Below are 18,629 nucleotides of genomic sequence, written 5' to 3' on the forward strand. Positions count from 1 at the left end.
GGCTTCTTTGTGGCAAGGGAGCCATTGAGCAATGGGTGTTTTGTTTTGCAGATGACAAGATTTTCGACACCGAAAAGTTTAAATGATGAATGGAAGAGCTTTGACTGGCTCCCACCCCTGCACAGGGAGGTTGCTGATTCGAGCTTCTGTGTTTGTCAAATTTGTTCCTTACAACTTTCGGCTGTTTTGCACTTTCCCTCAGCTCCAACAGGCTCAGGCCCCCAGTCCCAGAAATCCTCATCTCTTCCCGTTTTAGGGCCATACAGGTCTAGCAGGGCCCATGCCGGGTACATGGCTACAGCTGTGGGGAAAGCTGTTTGTTGTTGTTTCTTTTTTTAAGTACAGGATCTCAGGCTGGGTGCGGTGGCTCATGCCTGTAATCCCAGCACTTTGGGAGGCCAAGATGGGTGGATTGCTTGAGCTCAGGAGTTCAAGACCAGCCTGAGCAACATGGCAAAACTCTGTCTCTAGAAAAAAACACAAAAATTAGCCTGGCATGGTGATGCACACCTGTAGTCCCAGCTACTTGGAAGGCAGAGGTGGGAGGATGGCTTGAGCCCAGGAGATGGGGGCAGTGAGCCAAGATCATGCCACTGCACTCCAGTCTGGGTGACTGAAAGAGACCCTCTCTAAAAAAAAAAAAAAAAAAAAAAGCGCCAGGCGCGGTGGCTCACGCCTGTAATCCCAGCACTTTGGGAGGCCAGGGCGGGCGGATCACGAGGTCAGGAGATCGAGACCATCCTGGCTAACACAGTGAAACCCCGTCTCTACTAAAAATACAAAAAATTAGCCAGGCGTGGTGGCGGGCGCCTGTAGTTCTGTTCCAGCTGCTTGGGAGGCTGAGGCAGGAGAATGGCGTGAACCCGGGAGGCGGAGCTTGCAGTGAGCCGAGATGGCCCACTGCACTCCAGCCTGGGCGACAGAGCAAGACTCCGTCTCAAAAAAAAAAAAGGAAAAAGAAAAACACAGGGTCTAACTCTATCACTCAGGCTGGAGCGCAAGCGGCTATTCACAGGCGCGATCCGTTACTGATCAGCATGGGAATTTTTACCTGTCCCTTTTCCCACCTGGGCTGGTCCACCCGTCCTTGGGCCACATGGTGGAGGCCACCATATTGATGCTGAATTTAGTGCGAACACCTGATTGGCATCGTGCACTACAGCCGGAATTCCTGGGCTCAGGTGATCCTCCTGCTCAGCCTCCCGAGTAACTGAGACTATGAGCATGTGCCATTGTGCACAGCAGAAAACTTTTCTAACCCAGGAGTTGGCAAACTATGGGGCATGGGCTGGAGGACGATTTTTGTAAATAAGGTTTTATTGGATCGCAGCCAGGCTCATTCAAATTGTCTGTGGCTGCTTTCACACCAGAGTTGAGTAGTTGCCACCGAGACCATCTGGCCTTCAAAGTAGAACATATTTATTTATTTATTTGTGTGGGTTTTTTTTGTTTGTTTGGCTTTTTTGAGACAGGGTGTCACTCTGTCACCCAGGCTGGAGTGTAGTGGTGTGATCACAGCTCCCAGGTCCAAGTGATCCTCCCACCTCAGCCTGTCAAGTAACTGGGGCCACAGGCATGAGCCACCAGGCTTAGTTAATTAAAAAAATTTTTTTTTTGTAGAAATGGGTTTTCACTATGTTGTCCAGGCTGGTTTCAAACTCCTGGTCTGAAGCCATCCTCCCCCTTGGCCTCCCAAAGTGTTGGGATTACAGGTGGGAGCCACTGCTCCTGGCCTAAAATATTTACTATTTGCCCTTTAAGAAAACATATGCTGCCGGCCGGGCGCGGTGGCTCAAGCCAGTAATCCCAGCACTTTGGGAGGCCGAGACGGGCGGATCACGAGGCCAGGAGATCGAGACCATCCTGGCTAACACGATGAAACCCCGTCTCTACTAAAAAAATACAAAAAGCTAGCCGGGCGAGGTGGCGAGCGCCTGTAGTCCCAGCTACTCGGGAGGCTGAGGCAGGAGAATGGCGTAAACCCGGGAGGCGGAGCTTGCAGTGAGCAGAGATCCGGCCACTGCACTCCAGCCTGGGTGACAGAGCGAGACTCCGTCTCAAAAAAAAAAAAAAAAAAAAAACCAGAAAACATATGCTGGCCAGGCGTAGTGGCTCACGCCTGAAATCCCAGCACTTTGGAAGGCCGAGGTGGGCAGATTGTTTGAAGTCAGGGGTTCGAGACCAACCTGGCCAATACGGAGAAACCCCGTCTCTACAAAAATACAAAAAAATTAGCCGGGTATGGTGGTGCATGCCTGAAATCCCAGCTACTCTGGAGGCTGAGGCATGAGAATCTCTTTTTTTTTTTTTGAGATGGACTCCCGCTCTGTCGCACAGGCTAGAGTGCGGTGGAGCGATCTCAGCTCACTGCAAGCTCCGCCTCCTGGGTTCAAGCCATTCTCCTGCCTCAGCCTCCAGCTGGGACTACAGGTGCCCACCACCAAGCCCGGCTAATTTTTTTCTTTTTATTTTTTTCAGTAGAGATGGGGTTTCACCATATTAGCCGGGATGGTCTCGATCTCCTGACCTTGTGATCCGCCCGCTTTGGCCTCCCAAAGTGCTGGGATTACAGGTGTGAGCCACCATGCCGGCCGAGAATCTCTTAAACTCAGGGGCAGAGTTTGCAGTGAGTGGAGATCATGCCACTGCATTCCAGCCTGGGTGATACATCGAGACTCTGTCTCAAAAAAACAAAACAAAACTAGGCTGGGCTTGGTGGCTCATGCCTGTAATCCCAGCACTTTGGGAGGCTGGGGCAGGCGGATCACCTGAGGTCAGGAGTTCAAGACTAACCTGGTCAATATGGCGAAATACCGTCTCTACTAAAAATACAAAAAATTAGCCGGATGTGGTGGCGGGTGCCTGTAATCCCAGCTTCTCGGGAGGCTGAGGCAGGAGAATCGCTTGAACCCGGGAGGCAGAGGTTGCAGTGAGCTGAGATTGCGATTGCACCATTGCACACCAGCCTGGGTGACAGAGCGAGACTCCGTCTCCAAAAAAACAAAACAAAACAAAGACGTATGCTGAGCCCTGCCTGGAGGGAAAAGAAGTCTGTCTTGTGCCAGGGAGAGCTGGAGTTAGGGCTTAGCTTTGGTGGGAATGGTATCAGGGACTGGGAAAGATCAGAGTAACAGCTTAGCAGGGAGAGTAGAACTTGGGGAGGCGTTAGCGGGGCATGAAGACAGGAAAAGGGCTGGGGCCTGTGGGGAGACTGGGGGCTCAGGAAAGCCAGCCCCAGAAGGTGGCCTGAGCTTCCAGGCTTGCAAACTGATAGCAAACAGCAGGTCAGAGGTCTCCCCAGGAGGCCAAGTCACCCTTGTCCCCACCATTGGTGGCTCCAGAGCTCACTGCCTTTGGCCCTGTGTGCATTCCTCATTCCAGCATGTGGAGCCCGGTTCTGGGGCCAGATCCTCTTCACAGTGCTCAGAGCACACAAAGATTCATGAGCTTGCATTCTGATGGGAAAGAGACAAAGCACACAACAGCAAACCATTAAGTCACTGCAAGGAAGAGGAAGAAACTAAAATCCTGGGCCGGGCGCCGTGGCTCACGCCTGTAATCCCAGCACTTTGGGAGGCTGAGGCGGGCGGATCACGAGGTCAGGAGATCGAGACCATCCTGGCTAACACAGTGAAACCCCGTCTCTGCTAAAAATACAAAAAATTAGCCGGGTGTGGTGGCGGGCGCCTGTTGTCCCAGCTACTCGGGAGGTTGAGACAGGAGAATGGCGTGAACCCGGGAGGCGGAGCTTGCAGTGAGCTGAGATCACGCCACTGCACTCCAGCCTGCGTGATGAGCAAGACTCCATCTCAAAAAAAAAAAGAAACTAAAATCCTGTTATCCAGGTTGAAAAGCTGTTTCTAGGGCAGGGGGACATTTGGACAGAGCTCAGGATGAGATGAGCTGGGGGAAGGTGCTTCTGGGCAGAGGGAAAAGCAAATGTAAAGATGGTGAGGAAGGCCGGGTGCGGTGGCTCACACCTATAATCCCAGTACTTTGAGAGGCCAAGGCAAGTGGATCATCTCAGGTCAGGAGTTTGAGACCAGCCTGGCCAACATGGTGAAACCTTGTCTCTACTAAAAATACAAAAAAAAAAAAAAAGCTGGGGGTGGTGGCAGGCACCTGTAATCCCAACTACTCGGGAGGCTGAGGCAGGAGAATCGCTTGAGCCCGAGAGGCAGAGGTTGCAGTGAGCCGAGGTCGTGCCACTGCACTCCAGCCTGGGTGACAAGGGCAAAACTTTGTCTCAACAACAACAAAAAAGATGCTGAGGAGGACGCGGGCTCGAGAGAAGGCCAGGCCGGTGAGACTGGACGTATGACCAAGGGGAAGAATAGAGGGAGAGGGAGGCAGGCAGCCACTCCCAGGTAGGCTTTGAAACCGTCTTCGCAAAATTGTAACTGAGGAAATTATGACAGTAGAGGAAATCAGACCTAATCGACTCCATCTTCTTTTATTTTTTTATTTATTTATTTATTTTTTTTTTTGAGACGGAGTCTCGCTCTGTCACCCAGGCTGGACTGCAGTGGCTGGATCTCAGCTCACTGCAAGCTCCGCCTCCCGGGTTCACGCCATTCTCCGGCCTCAGCCTCCCGAGTAGCTGGGACTACAGGCGCCCGCCACCTCGCCCGGCTAGTTTTTTGTATTTCTTAATAGAGACGGGGTTTCACCGTGTTAGCCAGGATGGTCTCGATCTCCTGACCTCGTGATCCGCCTGTCTCGGCCTCCCAAAGTGCTGGGATTACAGGCTTGAGCCACCGCGCCCGGCCCTTCTTTTATTTTTTTGAGATGGAGTCTAGCTCTGTTGCCCAGGCTGGAGTGCAGTGGTGTGATCTCAGCTCACTCCAACCTCCACCTCCCGGGTTCAAGCGATTCTCCTGCCTCAGCCTCCTGTGTAGCTGGGACTACAGGCACGTGCCACCACGCATGGCTAATTTTTCGTATTTTTAGTAGAGATGGGGTTTCACCGTGTTAGCTAGGATGGTCTCGATCTCCTGACCTCATGATCCAACCACCTCAGCCTTCCAAAGTGCTGGGATTACAGGTATGAGCCACCACGCCCGGCCTCCATCTTGCTTCTAACCTTTAAGCTGTCCTTGTTCATTCGTGGGCGTAGGCCGTAGGCCGAACTAACTTTGGGAAAGAATTCAGTTCATAGTTTGACTCTGAAACAAAATTGATAACAGCCCTTTCCCAAAAAGACTCCCTTCTTGCCTGGGGTCTAGTCTGCCTTTGCAGGACTAACAAATTAGCTGTAAGATTAGAAATTACAGTTTAGGGTCTTGCAACCTCTGGCTCCAAGAATCTGAACCTCCCCAAATTACTCCTGGGGATAACATCACGATTGTAAAACCGCAGATCAGTGCTTGAGATATTTTGCAGACCCTGCACTCATGGATCAGCTGACACCACCCAGACTGGTTATGTGGCTCAACCAGTTCTGCCATCCCACTCAGGAATAGAAGACAGCAAAAAAACCTCACTTCAACCTTCTAAGAGTCCATCTCCAACCTGACCAATCAGCACTCCCCACTTCCCAAGCTTCCCTACCTGCCAAATTATCTTTAAAAACTCTGATCCCCAAATGCTTGGGGAGACTGATTTGAGTAATAATAAAACTCTGGTCTCCCGCGCAGCCGGCTCTGCGTGAATCATTCTTTCTCCGTTGCAATGCACCTGTCTTGATAAATCAGTTCTGTCTGGGCGGCAGGCAAGGTGAACCCACGGGGCAGTTACGGTTTCATCCCATCTCCAGCGGGCAGGCTGCATTCCTTTTAACAAAGAACAGGCTCCTCACAAACAGCTGATCAGCCCCCCGGGGCCGTTTCTCATCTCTGGAGGCAGAAGGTGGGCCGGACAGACACTTCCTCCCTTCGGAATTTGCTAACAGCCCCGTGTTTGGGAGAGACCCTCTCTCAGCAAGCAAGCTAGAAGAGGAGGGGCCTTCCTCTTGTGTTACAGTGATTTTTGGTTCAGGGAGTGAATCACAGGCAGTGAGGCATGGGCTGTTGGCTCAGGATTTCCTGGTGTTTCCTGCCTGGGAGAGCGGCCCTGCTCTCAGGGGCAGCAGCCCACCACTCGTTGACGTCAACTCTCCTTCCAATGAATGGGTTTCCTTTTCCGTTTGGGAAGACATAGGATGTCAATCCCATCGACCCTGTCTTTCTAACCCTGGCACCTCCTGTCTGGGAAGGAGCGAATGGGACTAACGAGAAGGCAGTGGGTGAGGGCAGGAGGGTGAGGGGGACTAAGACAGATGTCTTTTCGCCCGCAGTCATTGAGATGGGAATCCAGTAGTGTCCGACCCAGATTGTGAGCCGGTCAAGCAGCTTTGGGACACCCTGAGTGCTCCCAGGCAGGCTCTCGGGGTCACCTTTGTTGACTGGGAGGGTCTTATCTCCTCTACTTGTTTTCGGTAACTAGCCCAGAGGAGACCTCCTGACAGGAAGAATGCATACGTGCTGTCATCCTGTAAATGGAATCATTTAAAAATTGCACAATCTCTGAAAACCATTATTTAACATTTTTGCAACCTTGAAATGTATGTGTCCCGGGGCAAAGTTGTGGTTGCCTCACTCTGGTGATAGCTCTGTCTGTTTTAAACTAGCCATGAAGGCCAGAGGCTCTCGGTGTGTGGTTTCAGAAGGGACTGGGTCATTCCTTGATGTTTATCCTTAGTGTAAATACTTATTAGTTTGACTTACCATGCTATCAATATTGCTGTCTGTCACTAGCAGTTATTTAAGATTGGGAATTCCCAGTGAGCCTGTAGCATGGCTGTTTGTTTCAGTACCTCACACAGCAAAGCACCCATGTAGAAAAGCTGCCAGCTCTTTCCAGGATGATAACTAGGCTCCCAGGGCCCATGCGGCGCTCACCGCTGAGCATGACGGTGTAGCCATACAGCAAGTGTTTACTCTGCAACAACTGTGGGCCAGGAACAGTGCAAAAGTGGAACCATGCAATGGATGGCCTCATTCTAGTTACTGGAAGTTAGGAAATTTGATGATTCACCATTTCTAACTTGGAAGGCTTGAATCAAATTCCATGTAGTATTAGTAAAGCCATCTAAACGCAAAAGGCAACTCAAAGCCAATCTGAAATACTTGTTGATTGTCAACAATTTGGAAACTCCTTAATGGCACCAAATAACCAACGCTTACTTTTGGGGGTATTTCCTTTCAGTCTTTCTGTATACATACACACATTTCCTCTTTCTCCCTCTCTCACCTTTAATAAAATGACATGGTCTCTACACTACTCCTTGGTAATTTGGCTTTTACACTGAATGTCATTAAATATTCTTCCAGAACATGTTATTTTTATGGATGTGTGGTCTTCCAACATACTGATGTATCATTATTTAACCAAGCCCTCTACCCCTCAAGATTTGCTTCCACACTTGATATCATGAACAAGGCTGAGATGAACATTCTTGTGGGAATGTGTAGTTGATTTCCCTGCATAATCTGTGGAAGTGGACTTTGGAGGGTTTTTTTCAGTGTGTCCATATCTTTTTTTTTTTTTTTAGACTGAATTTCGCTCTTGTTGCCCAGGCTGGAGTGCAGTGGCGCGATCTCGACTCACTGCAACCTCCGCCTCCCTGGCTCAAGCGATTCTCCTGCCTCAGCCTTCCTGAGTAGCTGGGATTACCAGGCACGCACCACCACACCCAGCTAATTTTGTATTTTTACTAGAAATGGGGTTTCTCCTTGTTGGTCAGGCTGGTCTCGAACTCCGACCTCAGATGATCCGCCCACCTTGGCCTCCCAAAATGCTGGGATTACAGGCATAAGCCACTGCGCCCAGCCCACGTGTCCATATCATTTTAACCTCACAACACAGTAGACTATGATTATGTCCTACAGCTTTTCCAGTGTCCAGGTCCCAGCCTATGTGGGCCAGCCAGGGAGCTTTGCATATTACAGATCAGAGATCACCTCTCCTGCCTTTCAGAATGCCACGAAGTTCTCCATTTTAAAATTAGCTTCAAAAAGTGTTCTTGGGCCAGGCGTGGTGGCTCACGCCTGTAATCCCAGCACTTTGGAAGGCCGAAGGTGGGTGGATCACTTGAGGTCAGGAGTTTGAGACCAGCCTGGCCAACATGGTGAAACCCAGTCTCTACTAAGAATACAAAAATTAGCCAGGTGTGGTGGCGCACGCCTGTAATCCCAGCACGCCTGTAATCCTGGAGGCTGAGGCAGGAGAATTTCTTGATCTCAGGAGGCAGAGGTTGCAGTGAGCCAAGATCGCACCATTGCACTCCAGCCTGGGTGACAAGAGTGAAACCCTGTCTCAAAACAAAAACCAAAAACCAAAAAAACAGTGTTCTTGGTGTATGAGGATGCGCTCCTTCAGCCTTTTGGGCATAGAACTGTGTGTTGCTGGGGCCAGTGATATCTGCATACTTGGGCACATCAGGAGGGTGGAAGACTCTGTTCATCTCACACAGATTTGCTGAGACTGTTCTGTGCCATGGAGCTGCAGCCTCTGGGACTAACAGGGTGAAAGATGATTCCTCCCTCAGTCTGGTGGGGATTTTCCGTGGTTCTGTGCACCTTAGTGAGTCAGCGTTAACCAGGTTACAAGACTTCATACAAGAACAGACTTTGTTCAAGTTTAACACCTTAGGGGTGCTGTACAAGTCTAAAGAACACCCTATCAATTAGAGCCTCAAACAGTAATTCCCCCCACTTTTCAATGAGGATTCAATTTTTTTTTTTTGAGATGGAGTCTCGCTATGTTGTCCAGGCTGGAGTGCAGTAGCGGGATCTTGGCTCACTCTAACCTCCGCCTCCCGGGTTCAAGCGATTCTCCTGCCTCAGCCTCCTGAGTAGCTGGGATTACAGGTGCACGCCACCACGCTCAGCTAATTTTTTGTAGTTTTAGTAGAGACGGGGTTTCATCACATTGGCCAGGCTGGTCTCGAACTCCTGACCTCATGTGATCCACCTGCTTCTGCCTCCCAAAGTGCAGGGATTACAGGCTTGAGCCACTGTGCGCCAAGGAGTCAATTTTGACAGCCAGTGGCCAGGCTTGGCAAGACTTTGGGAGGCTGAGGCGGGAGGATCGCTTGACCCCAGGAGTTCGAGACCAGTTTGGGCAACACAGTGAGACCCCCCCCATCTCTACAAAAAATTAAAAAATTTACCGGGCACGGTGGCACACGCACTTTGGTGGTCCCAGCACTTAGGGAGGATCCCCTGACAGCTGGTGAGTTGGAGCTAAATGTGACGCTGCTCTTAGAGCCCCTGCGCCGCATCCTTTCCTCCGCTACCTGTGACAAGTGACTGCAGGAATGCAGGCCGCCTGGAGCCCTTGCGGGTTTAACGGCCAGACTTCCGACCCACTCCTGTGGCGCCACCACTATTCCTCGCCTGTGTCCCCCAGAGGGGAAACTGAGGCTTGGGGGCGGTGCAGCGCCTCCCTCCCCGGGCCAGGGCTCCGGCGCCTGCGCGCCTGCACCGTGTCCGCGCTCGCCTTTGTCAATAAAGTTCGTGCGCGCCGGGAGCGGAAGCGGAAGCGGTGAATCTCCATGGCGGTGGCGGCGGCAGCGGCGGCGGGACCCGTGTTCTGGAGGCGACTACTGGGCCTCCTGCCTGGCCGCCCAGGGCTGGCCGCGCTCCTGGGACGCCTGTCCGACCGTCTCGGCAGGAACCGGGACCGCCAGCGCAGGAGGTGAGAGAGGCGGCCAGGCTGAGAGTGCAGCCCTCGCGGCTGCGGCCCGGCCTCCCGGCGCTCAAACTCCCGGGCCCAGCGTCCTGGGCATCCGCAGCAAGTCCCTCCCTGGTTCCTGGGCCCATTTCTGCCTCCCGGGGGCTCAGCGCCTGACCTATGTGCTGCTTCACTGGCCTTCTTGAGGGAGGGTGGGCGACTCGTGTGCCATTGTTCAGCGGGCGGGCCTCCTGCGCAGCCCGGCCAGTTCTTGCTCCCCCTCTACACCGTGCTTGTTGGCGAGCCCCGGCCACCGTGCACTTACACGTTAAAAGGGGGACTGTGTGTGCATTCAGGAGCTTCGGTCAAGCTCCAGAGGCTGCTTATATCATGGTTTCGGCCCCAGGATGTGAGTGTCGGAGAGTTCAGAGGGGTCTCTTCCTTAAGTAATCCTGGCTGTGAGGTGACTTGGCGTGAGTGAATCAGCCTTGCTGGGATTTTGTGTATACAGCGTTTCTCACATCCTGCCAGAGAGAGCTGTGAAGCAATCCTTAGTAACACTCAGGCATGGGAAGAGGAGCCACTCGAAACACTTTACACATTTCAAAGGGCCTGTGTTCTGGAAAAGTACTGACGTTATGTAAATGATGAAGTAGGCTTTGGAGCAATTTGTTCAGGCAGTGGTCTTTTAAAATAAACATTTGCCAAGAACATGCTGACCCGAGGCTTGCTAATATTAAAAAAAGGGGAATAAATAATTCTCTTTTGTGCAAATAGTTTTCTTTTCTTTTCTTTTCTTTTTTTTTTTGAGACGGAGTTTCACTTTTGTTGCCTTGACTGGAGTCCTATGGCATGATCTTGGCTCACCGCAACTTCCGTCTCCCAGGTTCAAGCGATTCTCCTGCCTCAGCTTCCCGAGTAGCTGGGATTACAGACACGAGCTACCACGCCCGGCCAATTTTGTATTTTTAGTAGAGACAGGATTTCTCCATGTTGGTCAGGCTGGTCTCGAATTCCCAACCTCAGGTGATCCGCCCACCTCGGCCTCCCAAAGTGCTGGGATTACAGGCGTGAGCCACCGTGCCTGGCTGCAAATAGTTTTCTTTTTTTTTTTTTTTTTTTTGAGACTGAGTCTGGCTCTGTCGCCCAGGCTGGAGTGCGGTGGCCGGATCTCAGCTCACTGCAAGCTCCGCCTCCCGGGTTCACGCCATTCTCCTGCCTCAGCCTCCCGAGTAGCTGGGACCACAGGCGCCCGCCACTTCGCCCGGCTAGTTTTTTGTATTTTTTAGTAGAGACGGGGTTTCACCGTGTTAGCCAGGATGGTCTCGATCTCCTGACCTCGTGATCCGCCCGTCTCGGCCTCCCAAAGTGCTGGGATTACAGGCTTGAGCCACCGCGCCCGGCCGCAAATAGTTTTCTTAATTGAGCCTAACGCTTGATCTTTACAAAAAAAAAATCTTAGAACTGCTTCCTTTAGTTGAGATTGCGTTGTGTTACATTTTCTATCTGTACCTGTACTCCTTGGGTGAGATTTGACCTCCTGGGGTCAGACATCTAGTACAGAGATCTGGGGTCGAGTCATGTGTGCTGATTCTAGGTACAGAAAAGAGCTTGCTGTTCATGGTGATCTATTGTGGAAGATTTTCATCATAAACTCAAGTTTGATTTAGGGGAATTTTTAGGTGATAGAATCAGGGCAGGATGGTGCTCTTGGAAACCTGCTAATTTTCTTTTTTTTTTTTTTTTTTTTTTTTGAGACGGAGTCTCGCTCTGTAGCCCAGGCTGGAGTGCAGTGGCCGGATCTCAGCTCACTGCAAGCTCCGCCTCCCGGGTTTACGCCATTCTCCTGCCTCAGCCTTCCCGAGTAGCTGGGACTACAAGCGCCCGCCACCGCGCCCGGCTAGTTTTTTGTATTTTTTAGTAGAGACGGGGTTTCACCATGTTAGCCAGGATGGTCTCGATCTCCTGACCTCGTGATCCGCCCGTCTCGGCCTCCCAAAGTGCTGGGATTACAGGCTTGAGCCACCGCGCCCGGCCGGAAACCTGCTAATTTTCACATTGGTGAACCCCGCAGGACTGGGACTGTAAAAGAAATGGCCTCTCCATTTTTTGCATTTTCATTTTTTCAGTGTTTAGCAAAAGACCTACTCATCTCAGTGGGTGGTGAAGTCAGATGACTTCCACGTCCTGGCATCAAATCACTGAGATTTGGTTTACCGTTTCAAAAAAATGTTCTACCCTCTAAGACAAGATTTAGGTGACTTTGTCCTTTCTCTCTATATGTTTAAACTATATGAAAAACAGTTCATTATTAATCATTGTTCAACATTGGAATTGATTACTAAAGGATGTTGGGGCAGTTGACACAAATTCTTTTAAAAATCTCTCATGAGTGTGCTTTTTTGTTTGTTTTTTTTCTGAGACAGAGTCTTGTTCTGTCGCTCAGGCTGGAGTGCAGTGGCGTGATCTCGGCTCACTGCAACCTCTACCTCCCGGGTTCAAGTGATTCTCCTGCCTCAGCCTCCAGAGTAGCTGGGACTACAGACACATGCCACCACGCCCAGCTAATTTTTGTATCTTTAGTAGAGACGGGGTTTCATCATGTTGGCCAGGCTGGTCTCGATCTCCTGACCTTGTGACCGGCCTGCCTCGGCCTCCCAAAGTGCTGGGATTACAGGCGTGAGCCACCGCGCCCAGCCGCTTTTTTGTTTTTTGTTTTGGTGGTGGTAGGGGCAGTGTGGCAGTGTGGCAGTGGAGATAGTCCAAATTGACTTTCTAAACTCTTTTTTTTTTTTTTTTTTTTGAGACGGAGTCTCGCTCTATCGCCCAGGCTGGAGTGCAGTGGCCGGATCTCAGCTCACTGCAAGCTCCGCCTCCCGGGTTTACGCCATTCTCCTGCCTCAGCCTCCCGAGTAGCTGGGACTACAGGCGCCCGCCACCTCGCCCGGCTAGTTTTTTGTATTTTTTTTAGTAGAGACGGGGTTTCACCATGTTAGCCAGGATGGTCTCAATCTCCTGACCTCGTGATCCACCTGTCTCGGCCTCCCAAAGTGCTGGGATTACAGGCTTGAGCCACCGCGCCCAGCCAACTCTTTTTTTTTAAAATTGTAGAGTGGATGCAGTTTGTGTGCCTTCATCTTTCTTCATTAAGCTGAGAGAGATGATTGTTTCTCTGGGACAACAGTTCAACCAGCAAAACTCAGTTTCTTGAGCAGTAAGACAGAAGTTCTTGTTTTGTAATCCTTGGAAATAATGCCTGTGGTAGGACTGAGGATAACTGCTTTGACCGGTATTGAGTGGTAGTGTAGGTTTCTGAGCCTTTTTTTTTTTTGCCTTATTCGGTTTGCAGTTTTTTCCTGATGCGTTGTGGCCTTGGTGTTCGAGTTATTCATGTTTGTTGTGGCTGCTCACCCTGTATTGGCTGCTGACTTTCATTTCTTCTCCATTATTAAGTTACACCTCCCAATTTCTCATTCCCCGAATGATGTGGTTTCTTGTAACTCGCTGATCATTGATTCATTGATAATAGTTCTGTGCAGTCATGAGCTTGAATTATTTTAGGTTTTAGCTTGTCGATCTGAGTCAGCTGTTGGAGGGCCAGTGAACCCTCGTGAGGGGACGTTCCTTTTACTGCCGCGGTTTCCTTTCAGGCACAGAGACAGCCACAGAGACAGAGAACTCTACTTAAAATTACTTCTAATTAATGATTTAGAAGCACTGTCATTTCCTCTTAAGCTAGCATCTGACTCATTATCATTAGGGACTGCTGGATCCATTAATTTATTCATCATGTGTGTATTGAGCACTGCTGTGCTGTGCTAGGTACTCAGGAAGCAAAGATAAAGACGCAGCCCCACCTCCAAGATGCTCCTAGCGGTAAACAATTACAAGAAGTAGGTAGAAGGTCATGGCAGTACCTTGGAGAGGCACCTGAAGGTCATGGAAGGCTTCCCGGTGCAATGGCTCAGAGCTGTGTTGAAGGAGGGGTCAGAGTAGTTAGGCTCGGTGAAGAAGAGGGGGAGTGGATGTTCAAGAAATGATAGTGACATGGACTGCAGCGAAAGACAGTTCTGAGGTCCCACCAATACTGAAACCATTTCCAGGAGCTGACTAGGGGTACCAAGTACGGGATGGAGAGAGGGAAGAAGAGGGGCTAGGAGCAAGCCAGTCTGGGCCAGAGACCCAGGAAGACAAGTTCTGAGATTCCACGTATGATTTCTTTTGATTCTGGCTCAGCCTGAGATGGTGGGGGCTTTTATGTGAAGTCAGGGGCAGTGGGAGCAGAAAAGAGAGCTGGGTTAGAGTCAGTCTTGATGGGGCACATGGATGTTGGTACATTTCATGAAAACGGAGTAAAGAAGAGGCTCAGGTTTTGGGGATAATGGTAAGGTACATTTGGGTCATGTTAATCAGTGTCCAGGTTCCTCAGGAGAGGGAGACAGATGCTTCAGATAGGGTTTTTTTTTGAGTCATCTGGCTTCACAGAATGGTCTTGTTACTTGGAGTAGATGAGACCAAGTGGGAAATGTATCGTGAGGGCATTAGTTCCTAATCTTGAACTTGCCTACTATACAAGGAAATATTTTATCTGTGGCTTACTTTTTTTCCTCTTTAAACTATTTTCAGTTTTAGCTATATGTGCAGAATCATCTTTATGTTTGAAACTTTTTCACAATTCTAGGAGCTTGTTGAGTGTGTATGTTGGATGGGTTAGGGGTTCCTAACTTCTCTGAGTTATAAGAGGGAAACAGGTGTCCAGCAGATTGTTTTGAATTAGATTTTCTTTCTTTCTTTCTTTTTTTTTTTGAGATGGAATTTCACTCTTGTTACCCAGGCTGAAGTGCCGCAAGCTGTGTCTCCCAGGTTCAAGCGATTCTCCTGCCTCAGCCTCTCGAGTAGCTGGGATTACAGGCATGCGCCACCAGGCCCATCTAATTTTGTGTTTTTAGTAGAAATGGGGTTTCTCCATGTTGGTCAGGCTGGTCTCGGACTCCCGACCTCGGTGATCCTCCTGCCTCAGCCTCCCAAATTGCTGGGATTACAGGCGTGAGCCACCATGCCCGGCCTAGATTTTCTTTCATTGTAGTGGCAGGTCACTTGTTCAATGTGTAAGTAGTTTTTACTCTGAGGGACCATCAGATTTCCAAAAGTTACTTTTTTTTGAACTTTGTGATGTTGGGATTCAGTCTTTCTTACTCTTTAGAGTGTAGTATAACCATCTCTTGGTTTGTTTGTTTGTTTGTTTATTTATTTATTTATTTAAGATGGAGTCTCCCTCTGTCGCCCAGGCTGGAGTGCAGTGGCCGGATCTTAGCTCACTGCAAGCTCTGCCTCCCAGGTTTATGCCATTCTCCTGCCTCAGCCTCCCTAGTAGCTGGGACTACAGGCGCCCGCCACCTCGCCCGGCTAGTTTTTTTTTTGTACTTTTTAGTAGAGACGGGGTTTCACCGTGTTAACCAGGATGGTCTCGATCTCCTGACCTCGTGATCCGCCCGTCTCGGCCTCCCAAAGTGCTGGGATTACAGGCTTGAGCCACCGCGCCCGGCCCTCTTGGTTTATTTATAGCAGTCTAATGGATGGGAAGGGGATGTTTAGAATCAAAGCATAGTTTTCCCCAATAATTCAGATTTGATCTTGCAGTGAATTAAAAGATTTACGACGGACTGACTTTCCCAGTTGTAGCTTTAAGTTAATGTTAATATGAGTATCCCTGAGCACATTCTAGTTGGTGGTGTGTTAGACTCCAGCAGACAGAGACCCGCCTGGGGTTAAAATGGTTGGAATGATAATCCCTTTGTTAGCGGGATCTGGTTTATGTAAATGTGTCGATTTTGAGGGTGCTAGGAGTCAGGCTGGCTGAAGCCCTTTGGAGTCGTAGAACATGTGATTGATTCTCATCAGGCACTTTGATGTGCCTGGTGCATTTGGCTACCCAAGCTGTATTGTGGGTTATGAATATATTTTGGATTTCTGGCCCCCAGTGTAATCGACTTCCTTTTGGCTAAGCCAAGGGGAGAGTCATCTAGTCAGCATGTAGCTGAATGCTGGCGGCCTGGGCCTCTCGTGCCGGACTTGTTATGGGAGTTCAGCCGACCGTTGGTCTTTTGTAACCTACGGGAATCCACACTCACTTCCCTTACTGGGGGTTAGGTCTTGCATTAGTCAGGAAGGGCCGCCTGCTGCCAGGGTTGCAGGAAGTACGGTACCTTCTTGTAGTTTCTGGAGACTTTCTCAGGAAGTGTTATGACTGTTGCTTTTTCTCATCAGTTCACTTTTTTACATTTAAATATTTGTGACGGAGGGGGTAGGGTGAGTTTTTCTCAAAAAGTAGTTTCTGAAAATATTGCAATCCAGAGAGCTCAGTTTCTTTTAAAAACTTCTTTTTTCATGGTTTTATACAGATTTGGATGGGCTCCAGGCCACAGAATCTGTACCTTGAATGTTATCTTACGGTTAAAGAAGGGGCCCCTGGACCTTCAGACCACGCCTCTGAGGGACACTGGATTACCGACCTGTGTTCAGTATAGAGCGCAACTTCTGCCCTGTTCGGTGAAGACAGTCCTCCAGCTTTACCGTACTCTTTCATGAAAGTTCGTCAAAACATACCCTGTTTTGAAAAAAACTCCAAGAAGTTGGCCTGTTACATGTGTGCCATTGGTGGGACACAGTAAGTGGGTGACAGTAAGTACTGCAGCTCTAGGGGGAACCATGTGTTCTCCAACATTAGGAGATGTGGAAGGGACATCTAAAGGTGCTGTGTAGACCGCGGTGTAATTCACTGGTGTTTGCCTGTCTTCAGTGGCGTCCCTTCCCTGAGAACGCGGGATCTCGGTAGGGCCTCTAGGCGCTGTTGACACGTGGTGAGAAAGTCGAGGGGTGCCAGTGTTTTCCAGGAAGCAGAGCACGCGCAGCTGCAGCATGGTGGAGTGGAAAACATCTCCCCACAAAAGGGAGAAATGCCTTCTGTTTTCCCCAGGTTGGTTGGTTGGTTTCTTTTCTTTCTTTGCTTGCTTCCTTTGCTTTCTTTTCTTTTTCTTTCCTTCCCTTCCCTTCCTCCTTCCTCCTTCCTCCTTCCTCCTTTTTCCTTTCCTTTCCTTTCCCAGATGGAGTCTCGTTCTGTCGCTCAGGCTGGGGTGCCATGGCGCAGTCTCGGCCCACTGCAACCTCCACCTCCAGGGTTCAAGCGATTTTCCTGCCTCAACCTCCCCAAGTAGCTGGGATTGCAGGTGCCTACCACCACGTCCAGCTAATTTTTGTATTTCTTTTTTTTTTTTTTGAGACGGAGTCTCGCTCTGTCGCCCAGGCTGGAGTACAGTGGCTCAATCTCGGCTCACTGCCACCTCCACCTCCCGGGTTCAAACGATTCTCCTGCCTCAGCCTCCTGAGTAGCTGGAATTACAGGCATGTGCCACCACACCCGGCTAATTTTTTGTATTTTTAGTAGAGATGGGGTTTCACTGTGTTAGCCACGATGGTCTCGATCTCCTGACCTTGTGATCCGCCCGTCTCGGCCTCCCAGAGTGCTGGGATTACAGGTGTGAGCCACCGCGGCCGGCCGCCTTCTTTTTTTTTTTGAGACGGAGTCTCGTACTTTCGCCCAGGCCGGAGTGCAGTGGTGTAATCTCGGCTTACTGCAAGCTCTGCCTCCCGGGTTCATGCCATTCTACTGCCTCAGCTTCCTGAGTAGCTGGGACTACAGGCACCCGCCACCACACCTGGCTAATTTTTTGTATTTTTTAGTAGAGACGGGGTTTCACCGTGTTAGTCAGGATGGTCTCGATTTCCTGACCTTGTGATCCGCCCGCCTCGGCCTCCCAAAGTGTTGGGATTACAGGCATGAGCCACCGCGCCTGGCCTAATTTTTGTATTTTTAGTAGAGACCGTTTCACTGTGTTGGCCAGGCTGGTCTTGAACTCCTGACTTAATGATCTGCCTGCCTCGGCCTCCAGAAGTGCTGGGGTTACAGCTGTGAGCCACTGCATCCAGCCCCCAGGTTTCTTTTGTAAACAGGTGTGTTCCATAGCTTCTCAGCTGCTTCCTGCTCTCACTATTTCAGTTTGGCTGATTCTTGTGAGCTGAAGTCCCACTGAGGCCTCTCATGGGGGCAAGTGTGTGTAGGGCACAGTGTCCTGCCTGGGGCTGCCTGGGTGGCTAAGCAGGCTTCCCTCTCCTTGCTTGGTGGCGGCCCCAGTCCTGGCTCGCTACTTGGTCAGAGCGGTTCAGATGTGGATCTTCCTCAAGATGATGGGAAGAAACTTTCCTCCCCTCCCCAAGGCACCCCGCTGCCTTCTTTGGCCCTCTCTCGGTAGAGGGATGGGCCCCCAGGTCAGGGGTCCTCAGCACTTAGGCCCAGCCCACTCCTCAGTTCAGGGAATTTGCCTGCATATTCCACGGGAAGCCTTAAGTCAGGTGACTGAACCTTTCTCCGGAGTCAGGCTTCCTGGCGTGGTGGCTGGAGCTGGGCCACTGGCTGGTCCTCTGAGAAGATGCTGGTCTCATTTCACCTTTAGAATGGCAGCCTGAGGATTGTTTTGCATTTTCTGTCATTTGTTTTGGTTGTTGCTGAGGTTTGTTTGGTGATGTAGTACAGCTGGTCTGATTTTTTTTTTTTTTTTTTTTTGAGACGGAGTCTTGCTCTGTCACCCAGGCTGGAGTGCAGTGGCCGGATCTCGGCTCACTGCAAGCTCTGCCTCCCGGGTTCACGCCATTCTCCTGCCTCAGCCTCCCGAGCAGCTGGGACTACAGGCGCCCGCCGCCTCGCCCGGCTAGTTTTTTGTAATTTTCAGTAGAGACGGGGTTTCACCGTGTTAGCCAGGATGGTCTCGATCTCCTGACCTCGTGATCCGCCCGTCTCGGCCTCCCAAAGTGCTGGGATTACAGGCTTGAGCCACCGCGCCCGGCAGCTGGTCTGATTTTGAATGCTGGGGCACTGGTGGTAGGGAGTATCACCAGCTCTTCTCCTGGTCCTGTTCTCT

General features: G+C 50.5%; 1 protein-coding gene across 2 annotated transcripts in view; it reads left to right on the plus strand.

Moving 5' to 3' along the window:
• The first annotated feature begins 9,487 nt into the window (after window positions 1–9,487).
• The window catches only part of PGS1 (phosphatidylglycerophosphate synthase 1), a 50,239-nt gene continuing 41,097 nt past the window's right edge, over window positions 9,488–18,629 (plus strand). For both annotated transcript variants that reach the window (XM_025361811.1, XM_025361812.1), the window contains exon 1: window positions 9,488–9,678. In XM_025361811.1, the coding sequence (XP_025217596.1) occupies window positions 9,536–9,678 (143 nt within the window). In that variant the 5' untranslated portion in view covers window positions 9,488–9,535. The remainder of the gene's footprint in view (window positions 9,679–18,629) is intronic.

This window comes from Theropithecus gelada, chromosome 16 (genome assembly GCF_003255815.1).
Source record: "Theropithecus gelada isolate Dixy chromosome 16, Tgel_1.0, whole genome shotgun sequence".
NCBI lineage: Eukaryota > Metazoa > Chordata > Mammalia > Primates > Cercopithecidae > Theropithecus > Theropithecus gelada.